The sequence below is a fragment of the Phalacrocorax carbo genome, chromosome 3, assembly GCF_963921805.1.
Source record: "Phalacrocorax carbo chromosome 3, bPhaCar2.1, whole genome shotgun sequence".
NCBI classification, from domain to species: Eukaryota; Metazoa; Chordata; class Aves; order Suliformes; family Phalacrocoracidae; genus Phalacrocorax; species Phalacrocorax carbo.
Genome location: NC_087515.1, coordinates 36,339,681 through 36,367,666, shown reverse-complemented (window position 1 = coordinate 36,367,666; position 27,986 = coordinate 36,339,681). Strand labels below are relative to the sequence as shown.

Genomic DNA, 27,986 nt, shown 5'->3' with positions numbered 1-27,986 from the left:
AGAGACGGAAAAAAAAGAAGGGGCAGTGGTAAAGCGAGAAAAAAAGAAGTAAAAAAGGAAAGCCACAAGAAGGGGAGTGCAGAGGGCTGGGGAGCCCGGCCCCAACCAAGGACCACCACCATGCCGCACCCGCAGGGACAAAATTCCATGGGAGGGCTGAGGTTTAAGCAAGCAGGAGGGACGGTCCCTGCGGGGCTGGTGTTACTGGCGTGGCTCACCCCGCCCTGCCCTGTCCCCACATTTGGCGTAACCCCACAGCAGTGGAGCACCAACACCCTGTCCCAGCTGCCACCATGTCCCCTGCCACCACGGCACGCGTGGCACTCCCTCTGCCGGGCCCCGCACGGGGAGCTCAGCATGCGCTGCCAGCCAGAAAACACAAGCTGCTGCAAGAAGTTTCTCGTCTCTCCAATATAAGCAAAGGAAAGAGAGGTGATGGCTTTCACAGCACAGCAAGGAGCAGGGAGAATAAAGGAACTGCTCCTGGACAAAGCAGTGTCCTTCCCCGGTGACCCCAAGACCTGCCTGGCCTTCAAACACACACACCAAACCACCCCTAAATAATAACCAGAAAAATAAAGCAAGGACAAGCTCTTTTCACTACATCGTAATTTTAATTGCATCGACACCCAGAAATACACAAAAGGATGTGTGGCAAGAGCCACCCATCAAAGAGAGGCTTCCTTCCATGGTGGGTCTTACTTTCACACGTCTTTCACTCAAAAAAAAAAAAGAAAAAAGAAAAAAAAATATATATTATAATAATTGCACCGGTTGATGTACAAACACAGTCTTCCCTTTTCACACGTTTGTGGGAGGGTGAAGTACCGGCACTCACCCCGACGCAGCCGAGCAGCTCCCTGGGGAACGAATGGTTGTACAAAACAGTATTAAGATTTTCTTACAAACGTACACCTGCAGTGTTGACTGGTTGAGATTTTTGGGGTTGTTTGGTTGTTTTTTTTAAAGTTTCAAAACTAGGCTTTGGGTCACTAATGGCTTGTATCTTTTAGCTACAGTAAATTCAGCATATATTTTTATTTTTAGGAATGTGTAAGGCATTTTGGTAAGTTGAACAGTAAGGTCTAGGTCACAGACTCGTCAAACTGAAGTCCCTTCCTTTGAACTGTCCTCTTCCCCCTGGAGAAGGAAAACAGAGGTGGGTTACTCAACTGGGCCTCAACCTTATTTCCATGGTGGCTCAAGCATCAAAGCATTTCACAGATGGGCCAAGTCCTCCCTTCTGAGCAGGGAGAACTGTGACCACCACCTCGTGGGTCCAGGGCTTCCCAAAAGCCACCCAGATGGTTTCTGGCAGCAGTTGCCACCTTGCCTCCCATTTTAAAACAGCACTGCCTCATGCACGCTTCCCTGCAGCCTCCAACAGTGTCAAGGGGAGGGATGGCTGCGGCCACTGCAAGTACCGTTTCCTGAAGCTGTTCTTTCAACTTCTTCACCGTTTCTCTCTCTTTGGCCAGCTGGTCCTGGGTAACCTTCAGTAGCTCCTGTAGTTTGGTTGCTGCCTGGCCCAGGTCCTTTGTTAATTTTTTTTCTTTTTCAAGTCTTTCCTACATAGGAGGTACAAAGAAGGCATCTGCCTGAGCCTCCCTTTGCTGACTGGTGACCTCCCCCCCATAAAACGCCTCTGGTCACCTTGGGTGACCACCGAGCCACCTCAATGACCACAAGCTGGAGAAGCACCCGGCTCCCTCTTTGCAGGAGATACCAGGTGTCACCCCCACCACCCACCACTCACTCTGGCTCTCCATCAAACCCAGGAGATGCCATGGGCTGAGGCAACCTCACAGGAGCAGAACATTTCCCAATATGTGAAAAGCCCAGCCTGTGAGAATGTTTGCTCAGAGCATCATCCTTATCTGGATGAAGGGGCTGTGACTTGCATCCTGCTGTCCTTCAGCCACGTTGGAGCTCACAGCCAGTCCCAGGGCAGGGAGCGACCTGTAGGGGTACCACCCACCTTGCCCCGCCATCCCCAAGAATGATAAACAATGCCTGCAGTCCTGCCCAGACACGGTTTTTGCTGTCTTGGCTCAACACCAAACACAAGAGAGCAGGGCAGCCAATCACCTTGAGATGCTGGGCCTCTTCCATGTCTGAAGCTGCTGCATTTTCAGCCAGTCTCAGCTTTTCCAGCTCTGCTTGCAAACTGCACGCTGAGCTCTGGGCCTGGAAGGGGGACACATACTTAATTAGCACATGAGCTAACGGCAGCAGGCACCTCCCGCATCCTGCCCCGTATAGTCCCTTGGTCCCCTGTGGGTCTGCCTCTGATGAAGACGGAGGTTATACAGCCACTGTTAGTTGGATGCTAAACCCAATGCATTGCTTTTGCTGATCCAATTTCCATCAGGAAGACAGCATTTCTTGCCAGAAGCAGATAAAACGCAACTAAAGCCCTTAACCCTCATGGGAAAGAGCTGGCAAAAAAACTGGGAGGACTGAAAAGGGGGTCAATCTGAGGAGCCAGCAACGCCACATGGCTTTAGCACAGCTGCAACAAGAAGTTCTTCAGATGTACGAGGGAATGCAGTGATGTCTGCAATACGGACAGGGATGTGGAAAAAACTTCAAATTAATTATTGAAATTAATTCTTGGGCTTCATTAGCAGCTGAGAACCCATAAAGGCTTTACAAACCCTGGTATCCTCCTTGCCCACATGTACCTCCTCCAGCTCTAGTGCCAGCTTTTGCCGCAGCACTTGCTCCTTCTCCACCAGCGCTTCGTTTTGCTCCAGCTGAGTTTTCAACTGTGTTGAGAAGAGGGGAAAACACCCAGAAATAAAATTAAAATAAAAGATCCAAGAGAGGAGCTAGTGGGGACATCACCAAGAAAGCTGGGCTAGAGAAGAAATGAAGCTTTCCCCAGGGGACCAAAAGCAATAGGTACTGGCATTCCCGCTCTCCACACAAAAGCCGGGAGGATGCCAATAGCAAGCCTGGAGCTTGGCTTTGCATTGTCAAATTTTGCCTGCTCCTGTGGGCAGTGCCAGCTGGGACTTGGGTTGAGAGGCACCCCATAGCAGAGGGTGTGCCTGGCAGGTCCCCGCACCCAGGAGAAGCCTCCACACTTAACGGGATTAAAGGAAATAGAGCCCGGCTCATGGCAATACCACCACCAGTGAGAAGCATTAGCCTGAAAGGGAACAGCTACTGCTAATGCCCTCAGCCTGGCTCCAGCAATATTTACGGAGCCTCTGTAATCCTAATCTCCACCGGCCGGGAAGGCATCCCAGTGCAGTTCTGTCAGGGTGCCTCCAAGGAGATCCAAGCCCTGAACCCAATGGGGCATCGATGGGTAGTGAAGTCGGCCCGAGGGCTTGCAGCATCCTCTGCCTGCCTCCCCCAAAATCATGCTAGTCTGATGCCGTGACAGAGGGCTCCCAAGGGGAACAGCCTGGATGGTTGAAGGGACAGGGGACTGGTTTCCCCCCAGCACACAGGACGGGAGACAACACAGTCGCGACAGCCCTGAGCAAAGCCACGTGCGGTTCTCCATGCAGTTAGAGACAGTGAGACAAGACAAGAGACATGGTTAAGGGTCAGCGCCTCTGCAGGCAGTGGTCTCACCACCCTAACCTCGAGGGGCACAGGCTCCCTTGGGTCAGCTTGTAACCCCACTACTTCTCCATCCTGTACATGGCTCTTCATCTCACTCAACTGCTGCCTGACCTGGAAGGAGGACCAGCAAGCCTGGCTCAGTTACACATCCCCGCTCCACAGCCGTTATAAGACCCACAAGGACCAATAGATGAAAGTCTGCCAGCTTTTCTGCTTGCACATGAGCTGAAATGTTTGGAAAACCACCTCAGTTTCTGCTAGACACAGGACAGTGGTACCTAACCTGGGCAGCTTGAGGCACAACAGCTCCTAGGGGTACAGAGCACATGCTCGTGCCTTGTCTGCTCTCCTTTGATCACTCAGCATCTTGGCTTAAAGCCACTGCTGAGGGTTTGCACTAACATAGTTGAAGTGTTAAATAAAGCAGTCAAGGTCCCGTTTTGCCATCGATCACAGCTGGGATGGCTGGGGAGGGGAAGCAGTTACTTGAACACCACCCCTTCTCGATTAAACTCTCCCCACTCCGTCTACCAGAGCTCCATCCTGCATCACAGCAGAACTGGCAGTCAAGCTGCAAGCTAACAGTGTGCCTTGGCCAGAAGAAAGGGAACGTTGCTGTATAAACACAAACGTGTTCCACCCTTACAACCGCCTGCCCAACTAATGAGATTAAGGTTAATGATGACCCCGTGTCATGTTCCCTCGAGAGCAAGGGGCTGCATCGGCTCACTGAGCGAGCTGGACAGTAGCAGCTGCAAGGCTGAGAAGAGTCACAGCACCCAAGGGAAACCATTCTCCTGGCTTGCTCTGCTCTGAGCGGCTCTGCAGGCCGGTGGTACCACCAAGAATTTTAATAACAATCTCCTGAGCCTCTCACAGTCGAAGTATGGATTTAAAAACAAAACCCTTCAAGGTTTTGGCAGGTCTGTTAGCTCTCCTAGCCATATATCCCAGTCCTCTCCCCCACTTACCTGCAGAAATCTAGCCCCATACTTCAACCCCCACAGCAACCTCTACACACAGGCTGCACAGCCTCAGTCCTCCCATCCAGAGGTGGGTGGATGGATGGATGCTTAAGGCACCCAAACCCTGCCCCAAGGTGGTGTTGGGGTAACCAGTGTCGAGTGGTGGGGCGGCTGATTTTTTCAGCTACACACCAGCTTGTGCAGGCCTTGCTGCTCTCGCTTCCTTCCCATCCCTATCACGGCAGGATAAAATCTCCTCCTGGGTCTCAAACATCCCCTCTGAAAGCCGGATCAGCCTGGTACCCGGCAGCACTGGGTTTCCCTGTGTGCTGGCTGTGCCTTCCTCCCCTCCCCAAACCCTCAGGAAGGATGCTGTCCCCACAGCTGGCTTTGCAAACCGGCCCCAGGCAGAGCAGTGAGGTGCCAGGGCAGCCCCAGGTGTCCCCCACTTACCAGGGCCAGCTCCTTGCTCTGTTTCTGTGTTTCTGTCTTCGCTGCTTCCAGCTGCTCCTGGGACTCTGACAAGAGCTGCCTCAGCTGTCAAGGAGGAACAGAAAGAGAAAAAAATTTCCATTTTTATGCACTTGGTTTTGGAGCACTTTGGCCCAAGGAAGAATTTCTCACCATCATCTCAAAGAAGCCATGATGGCATCACTTGCTAACCTGCCTGCTGATGCCTGCTCAGAGACGGCTGTGAGACAGCTCCATCTCACCTGAGCCACAGAAATCCCACAGGCCACCAAGGAGCAGTGGACAGCATCTCCACACAGATCTCCCTGTCCCATCACCTTGCCAATGGATCTCCTGACTTTAGGTGTCTACAACCCAGACCAGAGCAAACACCTCCATCTGTTTTCTCCTGCTGTGCAAAGCTGCAGATCCCCAAATCCCCAAAACAAAGATACGTGGTCAGTCAGGCTTAGAAGAAAGAAGCATGTAAGAAGGTAATGGCCACCACACTTACTACTTCAACTTCTTTTGTGTAGTTTTGGCGTTCAGAGCTGGCTGTCTCTAAGTGATTTTCCAGTTGTGTTTCCAGAAGAGAAGTGTATTCCTTTAGCTAGATTAAAAGGGAGGAAAGCAGGAGGGAGTGAATCGTTTGAGGTCAAACACATCACAAACATCCCATGGTCCAAGCCTGCCTTCCCCAGGGCAAGTCAGGAGATGTATCCTGACTCAGCCCAAGCACAGCGCACATCTGTCTGGCACCTGCGCAGGGACCTTCTCCCATACCCAAAAAATCTTACCCGATCTGTGCTCTGCAGATCTGCTTTCAACTTCCCCACTGTGTCTTCAAGAGATTTCAGTTGGAGTTGTGACTAAGCCAGAAAGAACCAGGGAAGGTCAGTGAACGGTGTCTCACATGAACACTGAGCATCTTTCATTCAACCAAAAACCAGCCAGTGTTTCACTCCCACCTCTCCCACTTCATCCTGCATCCAAGTGTGGAAGAGACCTGACACCAAAGTGGAGATCCACAGCCTGCAGGGCAGGAGCTTCTCTTCCCAGGGAGGAAGAGTCCAACAAACCCAGGCCATAAACTGTGGAGCAAGGTGACAGCTTTTGCCTGCAGGACTGCAGTTGGCTGCAGTCAGCTTTCAACACCGGAGAAACTAGCACCACAGAATCACAGAACAGTAGGGGTTGGAAGGGACTTCTGGAGACCATCTTGTCCAACCCCCCTGCTTGAGCAGGCACACCTACACCAGGGGGCACAGAAACACGTCCAGGCAAGTTTTTAATGTTTCCAGGGAAGGAGACTCCACAACCTCTCTGGGCAGCCTGTTCCACTGCTCTGTCACCCTCACAGGAAAGTTCTTCCTCATATTCAGGTGCAACTTCCTGTGCTCCTACTTGTGCCCATTGCCCCTTGTCCTGTCATTGGGCACCACTGAAAGGAGTCTGGCCCCATCCTCTTGACACCCACCCTTTAGTTACTTATAAGCACTGATAAGATCCCCCCTCAGTCTTCTCTTCTCCAGGCTGAACAAACCCAGGTCTCTCAGCCTTTCCTCATAAGAAAGCACCAGACTCAGTGCAAGTTTCCTACTGAAAGTGCCTTTGGTTTGGAAGCAGCAAGGTAGACTTTCCAATGAGGTGTCATGGGCTTTGTTATTAAGAGAAGCCAAGCTACCAAAAAAACCACAGGGTTTGCATTTAAACGTGGACTGATTTTTTGAATAGGACTCCACAGTTGCTGAATTTTTTGGAAAGGAGGAATTCACCTCTTCTCCACAGAGAGGCAGGACTGCTCTGGGACCTGCCCTAGCCAACAGACGTTCATCCCATCATGCACACCCTGCTGCCAGCACACCATGAGCCACGTCATCCTTGTGCAATCCTACACCAGCCCTCAGCAGTGCTAGCGCTGCAGAAGCCAGCAACAGGCTGAGAAATCAAAGATCTCATGTACAAGAACTCCCGCACCTCCCTGCAGCCCCAGTTAACTTCAAAACCCCATGTGATGGATGGGGAGCAGCCAGACCATGGAAAGTAGCTTCACCTCAGTTCTGCGTTCAAGAGGGAGGAGATAACTCAAGTCTGCTTTGCAGAAAAGGCACAGCCAGCCAAGTTCTCCTAGACTCCAGCTAAGTCACGAGAGCTCACAAAACATGCTCCCCACCAAACTCCTGGGCAGCAACAGCTCTCTGGCAGTTGCTGGTTGGCTTTTTAACTAGGAAGAGCAGTATCCAGAGCTAGACAGACAGCTGGACCCAAAACTATGTGCAATACGTGGCTTGGAATCTCAACTCCTTTCCGAAGGCTCAGTGAACACCAAGGTCAACCCAGGTTTTGAGAGCAAGCCGAGTTCTTCTGAAAATGAGAGTCCAAAAGCCCTGCATGTGCTCTTCTCCCCTCAAGCCAGTGCCCGCCAGGAGGGCTCAGCCCGATTTCCAAGCATCAGAGCTTGGATTACTGAAGTGGTGATGTGGTTTCCCAACTACCATGCCTGCAACCATTCCTCCAGCTCCACTGGCAGGGTCTAGGCACACACCAGGCAGGCAGGTGGGATCCAGGAGGAAGAGAGGCTTAGCTCCTACACAAGGTGGGCTTCTTGTCTGCTGGTTTGGTGACAGGAGGGGTGGATTTGGGGAGAAGAGAAAATCCCCGTGTCTCAGAGTTCAAGGTGGGCAGTAAAAGTTAGGGCCACCATCTGACTTACTGGAAGTTTAGCTCCACGAGCAACAAACCCAAGTATGCCCCAAACACACACCTTTTGGAGTTCCTCTTCAGATGCCGTCAGCTTCGCTTTCCATACCTGCTCCTCCTCCTCCACACTCTTCTGCAGATTTCGCAGCATCCCTTCCTGTTGGCAAAGCCTCAGCTGAGCCCAAACCTCTTCCAGCCCTCCCAAGCTGAGCAGAGTCTGGGCTGGAAGCCCTGGCATAACAAACACCTCTCCAAGGATTGGGGCCAAAGAACAGGTGACAGAATTAGGTGCCCCAGGTGGGTCTAGGGGCTCCCAGTTCCTAGGCTGGCTCAACCACCCTGCTCATCAGAGTCCTTGCTGTGCCACATCTCACCACCACCAGGAAGGTTTCCAACGCAACAAGGCTGAAGAAGAGCTCTATAAATTCAGGCTGCTTCTATCCCCGTCTCACTGGCAAATACTTTTCCACATGGCAGCCCCCAGCATACTGAGGGATGCCCACCATGGGCAGCCTGGGCTACCAGGAGACCTCTCAAGGTATTTCTAGTGGGACACTGTCATGGTTTTAGCTGGAATAGAGTTAATTTTCTTCACTGCAGCTGGCATAGTGCTGTGCTTTGGACTTAGTATGAAAACAACGTTGATAACGCACCGATGTCTTGGTTGTTCCTGGGTAGTGCTTGTACTAGTCAAAGACTTTTCCAGCTTCCCATGGTCTGCTGGGTGCACAAGCTGGGAGGGGGCACAGCTAAGAGAGTGGATTCAAACTGGCCAGAGGGATATTCCATATCACGTAACATCATGCCCAGTATGTTAACTGGGAGGAGCTGGTCGGGGGACGGAAGCAGCAATTGTGGCTCAGGGACCGGCAGTGTCAGTCAGTGGGTGATGAGTGGTTGTATCGTTTGTGTTTCTGTTTCTTTCCCTTTTTCCCTTTTCCTTTTTATTATATTATCATTATTGTTATTATTATTGTAATCAATATTATCATTATTATTTTATTTGAATTACTAAACTGTTCTTATCTCAACCCACAAGGTTGTTGGTTTGGTTTGTTGGTTTTTTTTTTTGCCTTTGCTCTTCTGATTCTCTCCCCCACCCCACAGGGGTGGGGGGAGTGAGCGAGCAGCTGTGTGGTGTTAAGTTTCTGACTGGGGCTGAACCACGACAGAGACCAACATAGCACAAAGGGCTGCAACTTACCGTCTCTGCAAGGATAGCTCTATACTGCTCACATTCTGCTTGTAAAGTGCTTTGCGCTTCCTCTGCCTCTCTTAATTTAAGTGCTGAATCCTGAAAAGAGAGGGAAGGGAGAGAGAGAGATGTGAGGAAAACAAAGAGTGACCCTCAGGCACTCCCTTGCCCCTCCACTTTCCAGCCCCTTCACTTACCGGGGGCTCTGTTGTAACTGTCTGCTGCTTTAGCACATCCATGGTCTTCTCCTTGAACTCTTGTAGCCACGTGTCATAATCCTAAGCATGACAAAAAAGAGGACAAGGAAGAAAAGGACACTTAGACATCTGTCCTCGCCACGTGTCAGAGGCTCTGTGGGGGATTGAGAAAGCCTGCACCCACCTGCTGTGAGGACATGGTGACTCCCGGGAGGGCAGAGAGCAGCGTCTGCTTGGTTCGCGTCTGGATCACATCCAACTGTTGGGCCAGCTCTTCCTGTAAGATGGACAAACTGGCATGGGATGAAGGTCTTGGGTGCCTGCCAGCCAGGCTGCCAACACCAGTCCTGCTTTTCTGTCCCTCAGGGGTGTGCCGGCATGGGGAAACCAGCCAACAGAGAAAACTGCTGCCACTGAGAACCACAAAACTGTCCCTTCCAGTTCACCCATCTTCCTGGTTCCCCAACCATGACCTGTACCGGGAATACATGGCCCTCATGACAAACTTTGGAGAAGCTGTCAGGAGTATTGGGCCAGCACTGCTCCTAAGACAAGCCAGGCAGCCCAGGGCAAGCATCTCTGGTGGCTTGGAGGGACCGAATGATTCCCTTACAACACCGGCATCACCGCTAGAGAGAAATGCCGGGCTCACCTTTGCTTTTGTAGCAGCAAGTAGTTTTTCCTCGCATGCTTTCTCCACTGTGGTCAACGCTTCCATTGCTTTCCAGTTCTTCTCACGAAGGTCCTGCCGAGACCACACACAGAGGGCAATAAGCCACACATCACGCCGAAGGCCACCAAACTGCTTGTTGGCACTGCAGAGGATTTCAAAGCCTCGGGCTCAGGAAAACAGGCAGCAGCCCTTTGCTTTTTTCCAAGGCTCTTCCATCCCACTGCCCATGTGCGCTCCTTTCCTCTCTGTCCTTGCCATGGCCCAGAGCACTGCATCGCTCGGGCGGTGGCCTTGAGGGAGCAGAGCAGAGCTGGCTGGAGGCAGGAGCTCCAGAAACAGCCCTGAGGATACCTAGAGAGGACACAGGCCAAGTGGAGGGCTGCAAGGTTGCCTCAACACAACCAATACCACCTTGTAGTAGAGGGATAAGGAGCAGAGGAGCAATGAGGTGTGAGGGACCCCAGCTCAGGGATTGCCTTGACTCTGCTGGGGTAGGATCTCCCTGGCTTACCAGGTCCTAAACCTCCCAAGAGAACAGGGGACAGACGCTTCCACCCAGGCAGCCCACCGCCTACTGCAGCCCATCAGCTCGAGCTGCACAGCCTGCCAAGGGACTCCTGATCTCCAGTGCTCCCTGGGGCTGAAAGAGTCTCTGGCTGCACCATGGAGCCATTGGTATCTGACTATGATGGGTTGTCATTCAAACCCCAGGGATCTGGATTTTGGAGGAAAAAACTGTGAGCAGCAAAAGCTGAGCCCAGTTCACTCACGTACGTTGTTTTTCATCTTCTGTTGCTCCACTGCCTCTCGCAGCTCTGTGGCTTCCTTTTCCAAGGATGACAGCTGGTCTGTCTTCTCTTGGAGCCTGGAAGGGCAGGATGCAGGAGTGAGTCTCAGCATCCACCTCCCTCCTGGGTAGCAAGCTGTTGAGAAGGCGACCACTGCCCTTCCTATCCCGGTCTGCTCAGGGATATACACACAGCGGGAGGAGGAAGGAGCAGGACTTAAAATAACAGCCACAGCAATGCTGGACTGGGATCTAGTTTTCTACTGGCTTATCAGCAATAACAAGTGAGTAGCTGGCTGGCTGTACACCCAGGACAAGAGGAAGAAGTAACCTGATCCAAAGAGCAGAAATTCCAGCTTACACAACTGGGACTGCCCCAGACACACTTCTGTCCATGGCTCATTAGGCCAAGACAGCCCACAGCTCTGCATTTTGAAAGCATCACCCTGCTATCTTGAGTAATCGTAAATCAGCACTGCTGACTAGATGCCCGAGAGCCTGCAGCTTCCTTCCACACCCTCAGATCCACCATCTGCCCTGAAGGAAGCCTCAACTTGAGCAGACCAAGGAAGGCTCAGGTCCTTAAGAAGAACCAGCCAAGTCTCTTGGGTCCCAGGACAACTGAACAGCTGTCCTCCTTTAGATGAATGGTGGATCCTCACTGGCAGTGAGGGCATCTGAGAAATCCTACCCCCATGCAGAGCCTGAGACTTCTCAGAGGTGCCCAGCACATGACCAAGGGGCAACAGGCACGAGTTGTGACATAGGTAACTCTAAATAAATGCCAGGAAACCTTCCTGCACTGGGGGAAGAGGTTGTCAAACACTGGAACAGGGTCCCAGAGAGGTGGTGAATCTCCACCCTTGGAGATACCTAGAAACATCCCCAAAAAGCCTCCCCTGCTTGGCCCATCTTTGAGCAGGGAATTGGATCAGAGACATCCCATCCCAGCACCAACACCACCAGAACCTCTTATTCTGCAGGACCAGTCAGCCTCCATGTGCCTGCCAGCAATTACAGTCTCACTTCAGAATGGTCTGGCTGTTATTTGGGGCCAGCACTGAAGCCAATTAATATTTTAAACAGCTGTGTTGGCCAGGATTGACCTTGCCTTCCAGCTTTGCAGTCCCCAAGTCTGCCAAATGGAGAGGGCGGGAAGCCCTCACCCACAGGGCTCAGTGCCCAGGGAAGCCTGGGACACATGGACAGCAAGCTGGAGGTGCCATAGCACTCTCCATGTACACCTACACCCACCTTGACCGCAGCTGCTTCATTTCTGCTTCATTGGCTGCCTGGAAGAAAGAAAGCACTTTCATTACCTGTCCTAGGCACATGATGCAGGTCAGCCCTTTCTGCAGCATCCCAGAGCAAAGATAACACAGGTACTGTGTAAACATTGTGTAAAAACAGCTGCCTGAGCGGTGTAAAACCCTCTCCTCCTCCCACCCCACTTAAACGAGCAGGCGACCTGCAAGTCTCTCTCTTTTTCTGCCTCTCTCATCTGGCCTGCCTCCAGCAATGCTTCAATGGATTTGATCCTCTCCAGGAGCTTCGTATTCTCCAAGCAGGCATCCTGCAGTTTCCCTTTCACATTGTCCAGCTCCAGCAACTTGCTTTTAACCTCTGCTTCAGAGCTCAGCAGCTTGGCCTGCAGTTCTGTTGGAGGAAGGGATGAGAAGCACAGTAAGGTAGGTGCAAACAGATTTGGAGACTCCCCACCCTGCCCAAGCAGGGCTCTTGGCCAAAGAAGCCTTGGCCATGGATGCTTTCAGGGGTCCCAGAAAGGGCAGGCAGGGATGCAGAACAGCACAGAAGAGAGGCATTGGAGTGGCATCCTGGGATATGACCATGGACCAGTCCCACATCTTGCTCACACCAACACCAAGCAGCCTAACTCATCCCTGGGTCTACCTGTCCTGCCCAGACAAGGCCCACCAAGCACCCAGCCCTGAAAGCTCCAAGTCTGCCCATGGCTCTCCCTGCACCGATCCAAGCACCTCACCAGCAATGCTCTGCTGCTGTCCTTTGGCCTTTTCTGCATCTGCTAACAAGGTTTTGTAGCTGGCCTGGGTTTTGCGGAGCTCATCGCCTACTTCATCCAGCCTCTTCTGCAGCGTTGCCTCCACCTCCCTTTGGGAAGCCTGCATGGCAGGAAGAGAAGGCTTTCCATAGAGTGCCAGGCACCCTGGCCAATTTGAAGCAAAGCTCTGTGTGTCACACAATTTTATTTTTAAGCTGGGCTTTGGGGGGTTTAAGTCATCCTTCCCCCACACTCCCCCTGTGCATAAAGCATCTTGCCTCGTGCTCATGTTTTATCATTTGCCAGCCCTCAAGTGGGAAGCAGACAACACCCGAACGTCTCAGTTCTGGGCCAAGACCATGGCTATCCTCCCCTCCAAAGAACTAAGCTCTGAAAAACCTCTTAAAGCCCTAGTCCTAACACACAGCCCCAGCCCAGTAGGGAGAGATACTGCCACGGTGTTTAGCAGGACGGAGACACCCAGCCACGTGTTTTCACACGTGGAGGAATTTTCTGTGCAGTTTGGGCCAGGGAAGACTTTTTTTTCCATCTTAGAAAGCAGCGAGGAAGAGGCCTGGCCAAGGCAGGCGCTTCGAGGGGGAAGGCAGAGGAGGAGGAGAAGCGTGCTGCAAACCAGCAGCTCTACGGGTACGAGTTGCACCCTTGCAGATGGAGAAATGTTGCTTTGCATGAAGGAAACAGAAGGTAAACCTGCAGCCCTGTCTCTGAGTGATGCTTCCAGAACTACCAAGGAAGCAGAACTTCTGCATTTTTTGAGGATTTGACTCCGTATCCTCAGCTCAGAGCTCCAGGTGTTACTACGGAGCACATCCTCCCTAGCACCTCAAACACATTGCTGGCTTTAAAGTCTTCCAGCTAGTATGATTTATTTAATTAGCATTAAGGTGTGCAGCAAGCTGACAGCCCTGGAGAAGTTCTCCTAAAAGCATGCCTAGAAGCTGGTGTTTTAGCTAGGAAGGTGGCTTCTGCTTTCACACCAGCTGTATACCCACATCACCCTTCTTGCTCCTCACCTGCAAAAGCAGCAGAGGCCAAAAAGAGCCCACCAAAAGGAGATCTCCATCCTCAGGCACCCAAAAAATCAAGAGCAGGATACAAAGTTCCCTTACTCTAGGAACATACCTACAAAACCATTTTGTCATGCACAGATAAAGGCCTCCACCACCACAGCCCCTTCGTAAAGAGGCCAGAGCAATTGGGAGACAACAGCATGTGTGGGAGGTCACATCACATCCCTCACCCTGTCTGCCGCCCCCGAGGGAAAGAAGTGCAAGTTCCCAGGTCAGGAGTACCCAGGATCAACACTCCCAGGCCCCAGCTTAGCCAAATTCCAGCAGGAGTGCTGCCACACCCCCAGAAGATGCTCTTCCCTGCATGGGTGCAGCCTGCCTGACAGTAAGGCACTGCTGCTCCCCTGCTGACAGTGTGCTTAGGGGCTCCGCCTGGGAGGTGTTCTTTAAACACCCCTAAAAACCCCAAACCCAGGCATACCCTGGTGACAACAAAAAAGCCACAAGCTCCACCTCCTGCATCAAGGAGGAAGAGCAATGGGCTTAAAAACAGCTGAGTCGAGAGAGAGCACCCATGTCCGTGTGAGCACAGGCTGGTGGGGGCCAGTGGTTTTCCTCTCTTGTCTTAGGGTATCACCCAGCAGTGTGCACCATCTAGGCTTCCACCCCACACCTTCACACGAGGCTTGTGAGCTTCACAGGTGAGTGAGAACAACAGCTTCAACCAGGGCATCACGGTCCCTGGGATTTGGCAGTGATGCTGCACAAAGAGCACATTGCATGTGACAAAATAACGGGGGAGGGGGGACGGTGGGGATGGGGACAACGACAGCGTGTGTGTGTGTGTAATTGGGCGTCCACAAGGCAGCTTGCTTTCCAGCCGTGGATGCTCATCTCCCTCCAAGCGTTTCCCATGGCCAAGACCACGGATCCTGTGCAATTTAGCCACCCACACCATCTCTGTCAGAGGACCGGGTGTGCCAGTGCCTGCCTGACCTGCAGCTGCTCAATCTGCTTCTCCGAGGCTGCTGCTTTGTTCTCCCAGCTCTTCTTCTGCTGCTCCTCTTGCTGCAGCACCTCCGATTTCTCAGACAGCTCTTTCATCAGCTTGTTGCACTCTTGCCGTAACTTGGCCAGCTCAGCATTTTGCCTGCACCAAAAGAAGCAGGGTTATTGTAGCCCGCAGGCCAGTCAGGCACCTCTGATGTTACCTAGGGGGAAAACACATCCTCCTGTGGGCCTGACACAGGACTTGAAATATCCCAATGGTTGCGTTCGCCTGTTTCTAGGACACGCCTGGTCCTTCAGGGAGGGGGTGGAAAGAGTTGACAAATCACTTTTCAAAAGCTGCATTTCAATCACAGGAGACATTCCTTTCTCATGAAGTAGAGGACAGGACGCAAGGATCTGTGTTTCCAGACACAAGAGGAAGCACTCTAAGCAGCTGGAGTCTACTCTGTAATTATTTGACTGCTGTTAATCACCAGCCATTTCAGACCTTCTATAAAAAGGAGTGTGAAATTCTTCTACCTAGCTCCTATTTGTTCTGCATGCACCAGGCAGGTCTCGGTTCTCTGCAGCGTCTCTCTCATCAAAAAGCCAGCTGCATTTCTTCCGAAGTTTCAGAGTAAAAGCTCCCCTAATGGAGGAAGTGCCATGGTGCCTTCTGGTTCCCTCTCCCCACCTCTGCTGCCTGTTGGGTCTAGCATCAGCACAGGTGACCCCAAAGCAGATAAGGTTTCCCCTGGCCTTCCACTTGGGAAGAACATCCTTGTTTCCCTGCCTGCCCCTCAAAAGCCATTTGGCAAGCTCTTCCTTACTCCCTTCTCTACCTCCAGCTAGTTGGGGTGTCTGTAGAAGCACCTTCAAGAAAGGGGGTAGCCAAGCCCGATGGAAAGCCAACCCCAGGGTTTGCCAGAGAGCAGCCCCAGGCTCTGCTCCTGGCCCCAGCCTTACTTGCTCTCTGTCTGGCTGGTGGCCTGGTTGAGGGCGTCCCTCAGGATGGAGTTCTCCTGCTGCAGGCGAGCCAGCTGCGTGTTGGGGCCATTCTCCAGCTGCTCCTGCAGGGTCCGGATCTAGAGGAGCCCAACAGGGGTTAATACTGCTGCCAGCCCCCTTGCTCTCCCTGTGAAGCCTACTCGATGAGCAAGAGGGACTGGCACCACAGCAGGGTGTCGACTGGTGCTGACAGCCCCCAGGGATGCGACATCCCATGAGGATGCTCCCATGTGCCTCTTTCTCCCTCGAGCACCATGGTCCAGGAGCATCGCAGGGTCTCACCCCTCCCCGAGGCTCTGGTCTCCTTGCACATCTCAGTCTCCTCCAAAAGACCACACATCTGCCACCAAAAGCCACCCAGCAGCCAGAGGAAGAAGCTGCAGACGACAGCGTGGGGCTCACCTTGCCCTGGAGCTGCTGCGTTTCGCTGACGTGGTCCTGGTAGCTGGCCTGCATACGTGCCTGCACTGCTGCAATCTCCCGCTCGCGGGTGAGCAGCTGCTCTTTCAGCTTGCCCTCCATGGCCACTGCCTTGGCCCGCTCGGCTGCCAGTTCCTTTGAGGAAAGAAGCCACCCAGTTAGTCCTCAGTGTACGAGTTTCCCCGCTTTAAGGGGATGAAAAACCAGTGGCTTCCTAGCTCAGAAGACTTAAAAGTTCAGCCCTTTCGTAGCTGCCCCCATGTCCAGCTACACCATTTCACACTTACATTTCCTCCCGCATTTTGTTTTGGACTCTGTGGCCACTGGATGCCACTGTTGTTCCACATTGGGCCAGCTAAGAGAAAGGAGTAAGTCAGCCTGGAAATTTATTTCCCCCCCACTAGGATCAATAACATCACATAAAGTCTGGGGCAAAGCAGGAAAATTAAAAGTAAATAAACACCCTCCACCCCACACTGAGGCAGGGATGCTCTGTTGGCTGCCTGGGCAACACCATGCTGCTGCCCCGTGCAGTCTGCACAGGCAGGGGCTTAGCACAGTGTCCCATGCCCGGGATGGCTTTGTCTTCTCCTCTCCTGCCTGTAGGCAGATGGACTTGCCACTGCCAGGTCCTGCCAGCAGCAAGGCAGGAGGTGCAGAGTAAATCCAGAGTGGCAGGGGTCTGTTCTGACTTCAACACCCAAAAAGAAGTAGAGGCACAGGCCTGAGTTGGGGATAGAGGCTGTAAATAGCATCAGGCTCCTTAAAAAGGGATGGATCAGTTCCTTCTCAGCTTGTGGGATCCAGGCAGAGATGAGAAGAGCTTTATTTTCCTCCTGAAAGCAGCAGAAAGCTGAAGTCTTTTACAGCAAGGGCTTTCCCCTGCATCTGCCAACAGGTGCTACCCTGCAGCTCTTTGGGCTGGTGCCTCCCCAGGCTGGATCAGGCCCAGGAGAGGAGGTCAGGTGGGGATCTTCTCCCCTTTTTGGGGAGAAAACAGCAAACAGGTGAAGGATCCAGACAGCCCCTGGGCTTCACCTGCAAGGGGGGTGAGATGCGGGAAGCAGAAGGCATACCAGCATGACTACAATGAGCAGAGCCCACACCAGGGATGCCGGGAGCACTGCATGGTGCTTACCTTGCTCAGCTCACGCAGCTTGTTTCTGGCAGCAGCCGCATCCTCCTGCTCGGCAGTGAGTTGCTTCTCCTTCTCTTCCAGCTGGCGTTTCAGCACAGCAACTGGGTCACCCTTCTGCGTGGCCTGCCAGCGGGGCAGCACATCAGTGGGGACCACCACCTCTGGGCCCATCCCCATCACCCCACACATGCAGGATCCTGCCCTTTGCTCCAGGGGAAAAGTCAGCTCCATTCTCTGGAACTCACCCTGGGGGAGAGCCTGCCTGAAAGCATGCCACATTCCCTCCCCTCCACACCTCCCGAGGTCTGGCAGAGCCCCGGCAGTGGGCAGCCATGATGGCACTGGCAGCCCTACCGTGTGCCAGGTGTCCTGGACGATGCCTGCTTTCTCTGTCAGGATCTCAATGAGCTGCTGGGCCTCCCCCTCACTGAACACCATGCTGCTGATGGTGGACACCAGTGTCTTGTAGGGCAGGTAGAGGGGCCCGTCTGAGTCCACAGATGCTAGGGAAGAAAGAGGAGGGATTGGGACTTCTTGAGCCAATGGCAAAGCTGAGTATCATCATCTCAGTTGGCTTCAACCCCACAACTGCCATTTCAAACCAGCATCCACCCAGATTTCCATAGTCAAGTTTGATACCTCTCTAACTGAAAGCAACATGAGAAGTGCTGGAGGCGACACTCACCACACACTTGAGCTTCTTGAGCCAGCTGTCGCCTCTGCCTGGCTCTGTTACTGGTCCCACCACCCTGCCACCACCCTCCATCAAAGCGAGTAATTCCTAGCAGGAGCCAGGCACGCTTTGCCAATGCCAGGGAGCAGAGACGTGCTGGGCATCCGAAGCTGGACCACATCATGTTACAACCTTGCTGGGGGACGTCATCCCATGCAGCAGTGCCAGTGGTACAGAGTGCAGCAAGGTCATCTCCCACCTTTCACCAGGCAGGTTTGTTCCAGCTCTTTACTAAGGGAATGACATGAATCCAACCCTTCCCCTATCCCTCTGCTAACCCGGGAAAGCCAAGTAGCATCAGGGACTACGATGCTGTTGTAGGACCATAGTACACATGGTCACGATGGATAGAGGGTGGCAGGCTGTGGTTTAGGAGCTCCTGCACGGTATCTGTGGCCTGGTGGGCTTATTTTCCTAAAAAATCCCAGAAGGAAAAGTAGTTTGGATTCCAGTAGCTCCACAGCCTCTAAAGCCATTAACACCAGGGTCTCTGGAACACAGAGCTCGGACCCCCAAAGCAGCAAGGTCAGAGAAGAAGGAGGAAGAAGTCCTGCAGGCATTGGAGTAGAGATTCCCCTGCAGCCCATGGAAGGAGCCCACACTGGAGCAGGTTCATCCTGTAGGACTGCAGCCCATGGGAAAGCCCCACACTGGAGCAGGGGAAAGGTGTGAGAAGGAAGGAGCAGCAGAGAAGAGCTGTTATGGACTGACCACAGACCCCGTCCCCCTGCACCAGAGAGGGGAGGTAGAGGAGTTGGGAGGGAAGGAGTTAAGTTGAGCCTGGGAAAAAGGGGCGGGGGGGGGGGGGAAGGTGTTGCTTTGTTTTTGTCTCTGTTTCTCATCTATTATAATTGGCAATAAATTAAATTAGTTTCCCCCAAGCCGAGTCTGTTTTGCCTGTGTAGTAATTGCTAAGTGATTGCCCTGACTCTATCTCGACCCATGCATGAGCTTCCCCATCTTATTTTCTCCCCCATCCTGTTGAGGAGGGGGAGTGAGAGAGCGGCTGGGTGGGTGTCTGGCAGCCAGCCACAGTCAACCCACCACAGCAGAAGAGCAGCAAAGTCTGGGAATGCCTAGCATCTCCAGCATGCACTGTTTGCTCCTGGCTTCTGGTAGATCCATTTGGGATGGCAATGCTAAGCCCTGGCAGCAGCAGAGTCTGTCTCACCACCAGCAGCCACTTCCCAGCAGCACAGCCGGGGCAGCTCCATCATCTTGTGCAACTGGGGCCCAAGAGCTTGGCTCACACTTTACTCATGCTGGCAACAGTGCAGATGCAGGACAACGCATCAGATCCCCTGTCCCGGTCCCACTGGGCAGAGGGACCCACCAAGCGAAATTTTGCCCATCTCCTGGCAGCACTGCACAAGTGAGCCTTGCACAAGGCGGGAAAGGCATAAACCCCACCTTGCAGCTGGCAAACAGAGCTGGGGCGGCCTGCCAAGCCACAGTAAAAGGAAGCTTACACTGCTGCCGAGCCCATTTGCAGAGTCAGAAGTCTTGCCCCTTGCTGAAGGAAGCAGCGAAGCAAGAAGCAGCCATGTGGCAAACCTGCCATGGGAAAGCACAGCAAGGATGAGGGGTCTGAAGACCCACTTCTCAAACCCAGGGGGACATGGGAAACATGGGTGACCCTTGCGTGGAGCCCTGCAGCCAGGAGGTGTTTCATGGGAGAGCATGGCTCCTGTTATCACAGATAACGACCTGGAATCTGAGTACACACTAACCACTTGCAAGCCAGTTTTTGTGTGATGCAGGAGGCTAAAAACGAACCGCACAAGAGAAAAATACCCCAAGACGCTCTTGTCAGGTTTGCCATCTGTCAGTGCTGAGCATATGTCTTTGAACACCCATTTTTATCTGCCACAGGATAACTTGTTGCTTCTGCCTTTGAGGAGGAGAGACCACAGCTGCCTAAAGGCTGCCCACAATACTTTGGTCAAACTACAGCCAGCTTTGTGGCGCAAATACTGCCAAGAGCTTTCCTTTGAAAAATCCCACAGGAGCAGCTAAGACATCACTCTTGGCTTTTAAGACATGCAGGATCAGCACTTCATACCCAAAGGAGTGGACGTTCAGAGCAGCCAAAAAACCTCCCAACTTAACAAGTGCTAGAAGTTCATCTTCCATCCACACCACATCTTTGAGAACACCTGAGAGATTTCTCCCACATGTCCATATGGGAACACTTCTACAGGTCTGAAAGCACTCACATTTTTAGTGCCTGTAATTATCACTTAACCAAAAATAAAACCCAAACTGTTCACGTTGGTGCAATGAAAGGCAAGAATCCAGCTACAGAGCTGTTTCTCTCCTCCCTACACCTATTTACACCATGGAGAGTTCAGGACCACAGTTTAATCTCTTCCATCTCCACGTCTATCAGGTGAGGCATGAAAGATGACAGGCAAATTTTCCCTTCCCTGTGTCATCCAAAGTCACTTCCCTCTAACTATCCTATGATCAATCCCCCACAGCATAAAATCCCTTCAATCCTCTCTCCTCCAATAGGCTGTTTTAAACCTCCATTGAAGAAGGAGGAAACTCTAGCAGTGACCCACCTCCCCACAGAAGAGTGGTAGAGCTCCTGTGTGCTTTTAATAATCACAGGTGGAAGGGGAAAACACCTCATCTTGGCTTTCCACGGATGTCCAGCACCTTGGCAGCTGCCCCCTCTCCCAGGACAGGTACGTGCACCTTCCATTCATTCTCAGTGTATGTGCAGATCTGCTCAGAGACCCCAACACAAAAGCAAATCTGAGAGGAACCTGTAACCCTCCAACACCCATGTGCTGGACCAAGGAGTTAAACACCAAGGAGGGGTACCCAATGCAGTCCTGACTTCAACTCTACTTCCCCGCAGTGAGAACACCACTCCAGTGCAGGGTTTTTCAACCCACCTCCCCTTTGGCACACATGGCCCATCTCACCAGAGGCAGCCTCTCTACAGTTGCCTGGTTTCCAACACTGAAGAACAAACGGATCTCAGAATGGGATAGCTTTGTTTTAACAGAACCAAGATGCCCTGCTGGCTTACTCGATGGGGATATATGCAGAGGAATTTGGCCTTACCTGGCTCGCTCTTCTTCTTGGATGCAGTCTTCTTCTTGACAGGTCCATCATGCTTCTGCTCCTCATGGGTTGGAAGAGCTTCGGCTTTCTTGATGGCGACTGAGCTGATGACCGGAGCACTTTGCTGCGTGCCAACTGGTGGTACAGCCACAACAGGCACCTCCTTAGGGGTCACCTCCAAGACAGGAGAACTTCTGGGGACACTGACAGGAGACGAAGCCAACACCGGGCTAGGAGCAGGCTCTACCTTTGCCACCTTTTTCTCCTTCTTCCTCTTCTCCTTAGGTGATGGAGCAGGTTTCTCCTTTTCCTGGGGGGCTGCTGCCACTGCTGCGATTGGAGGCTCAACAGTTACAGGTTCAGGCATGGCAGCAGGTTCAAGAACCACATCCTTGGGAGAGTCCGCCACTTCCTGAGTCAACTGCTGCTCTGGGATCTTTCCATTAGGTTTCTCTTCCTTTTTCTTTGCTTTTCCTTTTTTCTCAACAGGTTTCTCTTTCTTCTTTTTCTCTATTTTCTGCTGCTGGGTCTTCTCAAGCTCTTTGCGTTGCTTGGCCAAGGCTTCTTCATAAGATGTCTCCTTCATGGAGAAGGTGGACACCAGGAAGATCCCGATGGCTGATATCACCATAAAACCTCCAAAGACCATAACACCCAGCGTCTGAGGGTCATACACATCCATCCTTCCTTATTCTTCTGTGCCTGCAAGACACCAGAACAACAGTTAGTGGAGGGGAAAAAAAAAGAGATGCAACAGCCTCTCGGAGCAGTGGGTTTCATACAGACATCTGTGTCTCCAAATGGCACCACGCACTGAGAAGACTGTGTGCCCAAGATGCACACAACTCTGGTGAGGGTGACCTGCCTACATGCTCCCAAGTTTGTGCTTCTCCACTATGTTACCTATGCACAGTGGTCCAGTCATATTGCAGTGACTAATTTCACTGGCTGCAGCACTCTCCAGAAGAGCCAAAAAGGGAGAAGAAAAAAAACAGGGATTCAATCAGAAGCAGCTATGACCTACGGCATTACATGTCCAATGGGATGGTTCTGCATGACCCTAGGCAATACCTGCAGCCTAGAACAGCCAAATCGGAGAACCCGATTTTGGACTGTTTGGTGCAGGTTGGCCAAGATCTGGGCTCTCCCTGGAGTGCCTGGCCTTTTTGTTGCACCCAGATGCACATCCAGGCCTCAAGTTTGGGATAAAACATCCCCCTGGAAGAAGAACCAAAAAACCAAACATGGTCATTAATTATCTCATCTCCCCAACAGATACCTGCAGGAAGAAGTGAGCTTTGCAGAGGGAGCACTAGATGTGGCACTCGCCTTTCCACCTCTGCTATTAGCTGGCAGGCAAACCAGGCACAGGGTCCTTCCCATCCTCCTCTCCAGCCTCAGTTTCTCTACCCATAACACATGGAGCAGCAATGGAGGCCATACAGCCTGGTCTGAGATCTGGCAGGTAGGGTGCAGCCACACACAGAGAAAGATGCTGCTATCTCCACTCTTAACTGCTAATTGAAACCAGTCCCTAGTTTTGAAACCAATCTCTTCTCTGCTGTCCCACTCACGTGTTTCTCCCATTGGAGCATCACCTCCACATGGCTCCAAGGTGGCTCATGAACTCCCAGATGCTGAAGTCAGGCAGTTAATCTGTGACAGCCACTTTCCAGGAGGTGCCAGGCTGCCATTTCTCATTAATGTGCCTCAAAACATAGTCAGGAAAATGCAGAAGGTCCTCAGCTATCAGAAGTTCCAATCCCCACGCTTAACTGTAAACATTATCAAATTTCCTCTTTAAGAGGTTGTGGGTTGAGGAGGGAGGGAGGGGCTGGAAGGGGAGGAGGCAAAAATAAAACTAAGGAGATCAGCATCTTTTCAAAACCCAGTGGTCACAGGGAGAGACCTCGGAGCCTTTTCACTTCTGACAGCCGGAGCAACAAACTCACAGCTGAACGCAGCTCAAAGATGCTTCTGCAGCGAGGTGATGACAGTGTGAGGAAAAACTCCCCCCAACACCTGAGCAGGAGGTGCAGAGCTGCAAGGAGCTGCAAAGCAGCCATCTCCCACCAGAGATACCCACCTGCCGGGGAAGGATGTTTTAAACAGCAGCCCAGCTCTCCCTACCTGCCTCTCCAAGCATCCCAGGCAAAGCAGGAGAGAGCTGGCAGGCAGGAAGGCTGCCAACGCCAGCTGGAACCAGCCTCCCCTGGCAGGGCCAACTTTCTACCCTGGGGCACAGCTTCAGATCCCAGCTGATACTACACACATCGCTATTTCATGTCTGCCCCAGCCGTTTCAGATTTAAACAGCCTCAGCCTGCTCTGTCGCAGCCCATCTGGTGCCAAGTCACTCCCTCCTGACTAGGTAGCATTGCTTTGGGATGGTCCCCACCAGGACAGACAGATTATCCCTAACCTGCAGGGTGAAAAGGGCTGGATTTCCTCTCCTTGGCAGTAAATAAAAAGTAGGGCTGAAAAACACATAACCACAATGTTGTGCTGTTTTTAGGGCTACACCAAAGCACCCAGGAGCTCTTTCAGGGGCAGAACGAGGTGACCTGCATTCCTCTCCAAGCAACCCCAACACATCAGTAAAAATAAACCCTTCCTGACCTTACACCACCACAGCTACATATTCAGATAAAAAATTGCCACTCCAGCTTAAGGCAACAGCACTACTGAGCACTGGCAAATGCACTCCAACCCCACCAGCTGCTACTGCCACCTCCAAAAGCAGCTGGATGCAGCCCATGGAAGATGGGAACAGAGGAGAAAACCCCAAACCTCGCTAAAGAGGCACCCAGCACACAGAGGATGGATGAGAGGATGGTGTTATTACACAGAGGCTGGGGCAGGGAGGTGGGTGAGATGGTGGTGCCAGATACAGCACCACAGCGCTGGAGCCCTCTGCTTGCCCCACATCTCACCCCGCACTGCTGCCCCCCCTCCAAAGCCCTTACACAGGCAGGGTGTTTGAGCCCCACACTCCCTCCTTTCCCCACAGGCAGAAGGCAGGAGCCTCACCCAGCCCCACTGCAGTAAAAGCTGCCTGTACCTTGCCTCCTCTCAGGCTTTACAGCCAGGGTGAGATAATGATGCAGATTAGCATTAAGGTCCTTCCTAGCCAAACAAAAAAACCCCAACAATCCCCTCCAAAACAAAACCAACACAAGGAAAAAAGCAGCACAGAGCACTAACCTAGAGGAACTGAGGACCTGCTGGAAGAGCCATTGCAACAGCTGGGGCTTGCGAAAGCAGCTGAGATGCTCACACGGGCCATTCACAAGCTCCCACTGCTGGGCCAGAGAAAGCCTGTGCTGTTCCCCAGGACAGGCCAGGAGAAAATCCGAAATGAAGAGTGAGAGATAACAACTGGGCAGCAAGTACTTACTCCCAGCAGTGCTATCATGGCAATGAGAAACTGGTCCTGTCTCAACGCTTGTGCCCTGCAGCCCATGGCATGGGGCCGTTCCTAGCAGACCTGGTACTGACTCCAAGGAGCAAGTTCTACCAGTAGAGTTCCTCCTGTGGTCGAGACTTGGCATGGACCAGCCCAACAACTCGTTCAGGGAAGAACCTATCGCTCCGATGGCACAGACACAGACGCAGGCTGTACGCTACCACGCACCAGGCTGGCTTTGGCATTTGGGGTATAAGGAAAAGTCTTCCTCTGGGAAATTCCTGATACGTATATGCAAGAAGCATTCTTGCCTGCTTGCAGATGCCTAGAGGATAGTTCGCGTGTATAGGTCCAGCTTGACAGACAGGCTTCGAAGAGGCTTGAAGACTTCAGCATCCTCCCTTCTGTACCTTCTCCCAGTCTTTAGAGGCAAGCCAAAGGATTGGGGCATGGGATTTTCTCCCTACGATGGCGCTTTTCTATCTGATGCCCAGGCTGCTTTGGGAGGGCGTTGTGTGCCTAAGGGGTGCAAGGACATCGCGTCCAAGGAGTCCACGTTCGAAAAAATCAAGTTCATGTCCGACACTGAGCACATTTATCTGCGTGAAGTTTCTTCAGCAGGATCATCCTCTACTCATCACCCAGCCAAAACAGTGGAAATCATCAAACATCTCCATACGCAAACTCCATTCTCAAAATACCTTGTTCAGATAAAGCTTTTCACCACCACCAGAATAGGAACAAGACAAACAACTGCTATTTCACTTGGCCTTCTCATGTAAAGGAGCCCGCTGAAATGCTGTGCTCCAACTCTTCTGCCCCTGTGGCTTTTTCTCATTATCCATCAAACTTCCCAACATCCCAGATAACAGCCCGGGAGACCCAACCTCCCCTGCCAGCCTCCACGTGCAGTCACCTCTGTTTGCCCTGAGCAAAAGTCTAACTCGCTGTAAGGAAGCAAAACCAGTAAAGCCCTCAGCCTTGCTGGGTTTTCAGCACCAAACAATTTCTAGGACTAACCAACCCACAGACAAGCAGCACAACAGCACAGGGGCCACCCTCAGTGTCTTGCAGCCACATTTGCCAGAGACAGCTAAAAGTCAAAAACCAGGCTAAGGCATCCTCACCCGTCCAGCCTTTCTTCCCCTGTGCTTCCACAAAACCCATGGGAATTCGATATCTTTGCAACTCAGCCTTCCACCAGCCCTGGTTTAAACCAGCTAGGTCAAGCATCAGGTGGGCAGGAGCAAAGGAAGAGACAGGTTGTGCAAGAGTTACAGATACTTTCTTTTTTACACAGCCGAAGGAAAACACACGTTACCTCCCCCTGGTCTAGATAGGAAAAGATGCTCTTTACAACTGTTTCCCCTGCAGTTCAGGGATTGCACTTTGCCATGGCATCAGGGTGGCACCTCTAGTTACAGCAATGTAGAAGAGGTGATGGGGTGTTAGAGGGCAGAGAAAGAGAACTGGGTTCATGCAGCTGAGCTCTGCATAGCCCACAGCAACGCCTGCCTGCAAAGCACCTGCAGCTGTTGCTGCTACAGCACCTCCCAGCAGGTTAAAAAGACCCAAATAAAAAGCTCTCCCCTCCCTAAACACGCACACACAAGTCAGTCGAAGCTTGCTGACCCAGCACACAAGTTTCCAGGCTGAGATTTCAGCTTCCTCCAAAGCTTAAAACTACCTCCTCGACCGTGAAGGTGAGAAGCTGGCAGAACCTAAGGGACCAGCTGCCGTTTTGGGAGGGCACTGTCTGGTCTCTGGTTCAAAAAAATAAGGACTCATCTCCTTCCCTGCCCCTGGTCTGCAGCTTCCCATGCCAAAAGGTGGCACAAGGGCAGAGACATGGCCAGGGAGAGTGTTGCTCCAGCACAAAGGAGCAAGAGAACGAGAGAACTGGGAGGCCTGATCCTGCCGATAGCAGGGCAGCCCAGCAGCAGGAGGAGGTGGCAGCACTGCTACCAGATAAAAGACAACCACCAGATACTTGTCCCGGAGTTTCTGTCTCCGCCCTGGTGTGACAGAGAGAGACAAAAATTAAAAACAAATGAGAAAAGCCCATGGCACTGTGAGCGGGTCCTGCCCGTGTCCCTGGCAGCCTCTGTTTAAATACATTTTCTCTGTAAGTGACTGTGCATTTCCAGCCTCCTGGCAGCATGAGTTACTCTACACAGCAACTCCAGAACAGCCGCTGCGCCGATCATCAGCAGTTATCGCTTAACTTAATTGAACATGTCTTAGCACTCCATTAGCTCTTGCAGTGCAGCGGCAGCAGCCGTAGCCCCCTTGGCAGGGCTGCCAGTTCTCTTCCTAAGCCTTGGAGTGAAAACAAAACAAGGAAAAAAAGGCAAAACCCCATATATACACACGAGAAGAGTGTAATAGCACCATAACGCAGCTGCAGCTTGACTAATCTCTGCGGCGGCTATCACAAATTTTCCCTCCCCTCCCCGGCCCGCAGCAGCGTTTCACCACTGGCCCTCCTCAGCTTCAGCTTGGGGTTCCCATCCCAGGTGGCTCCCGCCTCACCCAACTCCTTCCAGCCGTTTCCCGGCGGTGTGGGCAAGGGGAGGCCGCTGCCATCGCTTCTGTGAAGAGGAAAGCTGACATTTCAGGCGGGGAGGTTCATCGGTCGCGCCCAGCCATGTGTGCAAGCGCACGCTCTCCCCACTGGACCGCTTCTCCGACGGGATGAGGAGCGGGGAGAGGAGCAGGGCAAGGAGCGGGGTGTCCTGCCAGCAAACCCGCGGGGAAGCTAACAACATCCAGCTCAGAAAGACCCCGGGGTAACGGGGTCTCTGCTTACAGGGTCGCCGACCCTCTCTAAATGCTTTTGGCATCGCCAGACCCCACCACTCCCGGGGGTCTCCAAGGGCTGGAAGAGATTTGGGGGGTGGGGGGTTTAGTTAAGGAAAAAAAAAACAACAAACTAAGCCTGTCAGCTGTGACCTTTTGTAACCGCGCTTAATCAGATTAATGAATTTCATCAGGCCGGCGCTCGGGCAGGGAAATGGGTTTGAGCGGTGCGGAGCGGACGGCGATGCCCGGGGGGTTGCGGGCGGGCGGGGAGCGGGGCCGGGGGCCCGGGGGTGTCCCTCCTTCCCCCTCCCTGCCGGGCCGGGCCGGGCCGGCCGCCCCCGCCGCCATTCCGCACCGCCCCCGCCGCGCCGCGGGCCATTCATCCGCCCGAACACCCCCGCAAACGTGGCCAGACCCCAAACGCGGGATCCCATCCCCACCCCCCCGCTCCCTTCCCCGGTTCCACGCGGGACACTCTTCCGCGCGTGGGAGCGGCGGGGGCGAGGCGGAGGGGACGCGTGTGTGTGTGTGTGTCCCCACCCCGCTCCACGTCTACTGACAGCCGGGGGGAGGGGGGGAGCGGGAAGGGGGGGGCCTCGCCGTGGGGGGCAGACGGGGGGGGGGGGGTGGGTGTCCGATGGTGCGACGCCCCCGCGTGGAAGTGGAAGGGGAAAGGGAGAGAGAGGGTGACCGCCACCGCCGCCTACCCACCCGTGCCGGGTCACGATACCTCCTCGCCGCCGCAACCGTGTGGAGTCGTGGCACTTTCCGCCGCTGTCTCGCCGGGCTCGCCCGCCCCGCCCCGCCCCGCCCCGCCG

The 27,986-nt window shown here is 53.0% G+C and overlaps 1 protein-coding gene across 6 annotated transcripts; it reads right to left on the bottom strand.

Moving 5' to 3' along the window:
* Positions 1–594: 594 nt before the first annotated feature.
* On the bottom strand, positions 595–27,986 carry RRBP1 (ribosome binding protein 1). 6 transcript variants are annotated; one of them, XM_064446497.1, is made up of 24 exons: positions 27,880–27,986; positions 20,962–21,663; positions 17,508–17,656; positions 17,154–17,276; positions 15,998–16,150; positions 15,554–15,672; positions 14,594–14,747; positions 12,549–12,687; positions 12,015–12,202; positions 11,801–11,838; positions 10,534–10,624; positions 9,739–9,831; positions 9,271–9,363; positions 9,087–9,167; positions 8,899–8,988; positions 7,759–7,851; positions 5,792–5,863; positions 5,509–5,604; positions 4,998–5,081; positions 3,598–3,690; positions 2,658–2,768; positions 2,089–2,187; positions 1,425–1,568; positions 595–1,140 (listed from the first exon to the last, which is right to left on the bottom strand). In XM_064446497.1, the coding sequence occupies exons 2-24, from the start codon at positions 21,641–21,643 to the stop codon at positions 1,102–1,104; spliced, it is 3,024 nt and encodes a 1,007-aa protein (XP_064302567.1). In that variant the 5' UTR covers positions 21,644–21,663; positions 27,880–27,986; the 3' UTR covers positions 595–1,101. The 6 variants fall into 6 exon arrangements, with proteins under 6 accessions (XP_064302567.1, XP_064302570.1, XP_064302568.1 ...); XM_064446500.1 differs by having other exon boundaries at positions 2,685–2,768; XM_064446498.1 differs by having other exon boundaries at positions 27,899–27,984.

Bases quoted from the DNA above. Each gene is read 5' to 3' on its own strand.
- RRBP1 (XM_064446497.1), bottom strand. From the start codon at position 21,643: ATGGATGTGTATGACCCTCAGACGCTGGGTGTTATGGTCTTTGGAGGT. The intron at 5,864-7,758 runs GTGTGTGTTTGG...TTTCTGGCTTAG, and splicing joins CTGAAGAGGAACTCCAAAAG to TCACAACTCCAACTGAAATC. The intron at 2,188-2,657 runs GTTTGTAAAGCC...TCCCCCTTCCAG, and splicing joins TGGGCAAGGAGGATACCAGG to GCCCAGAGCTCAGCGTGCAG.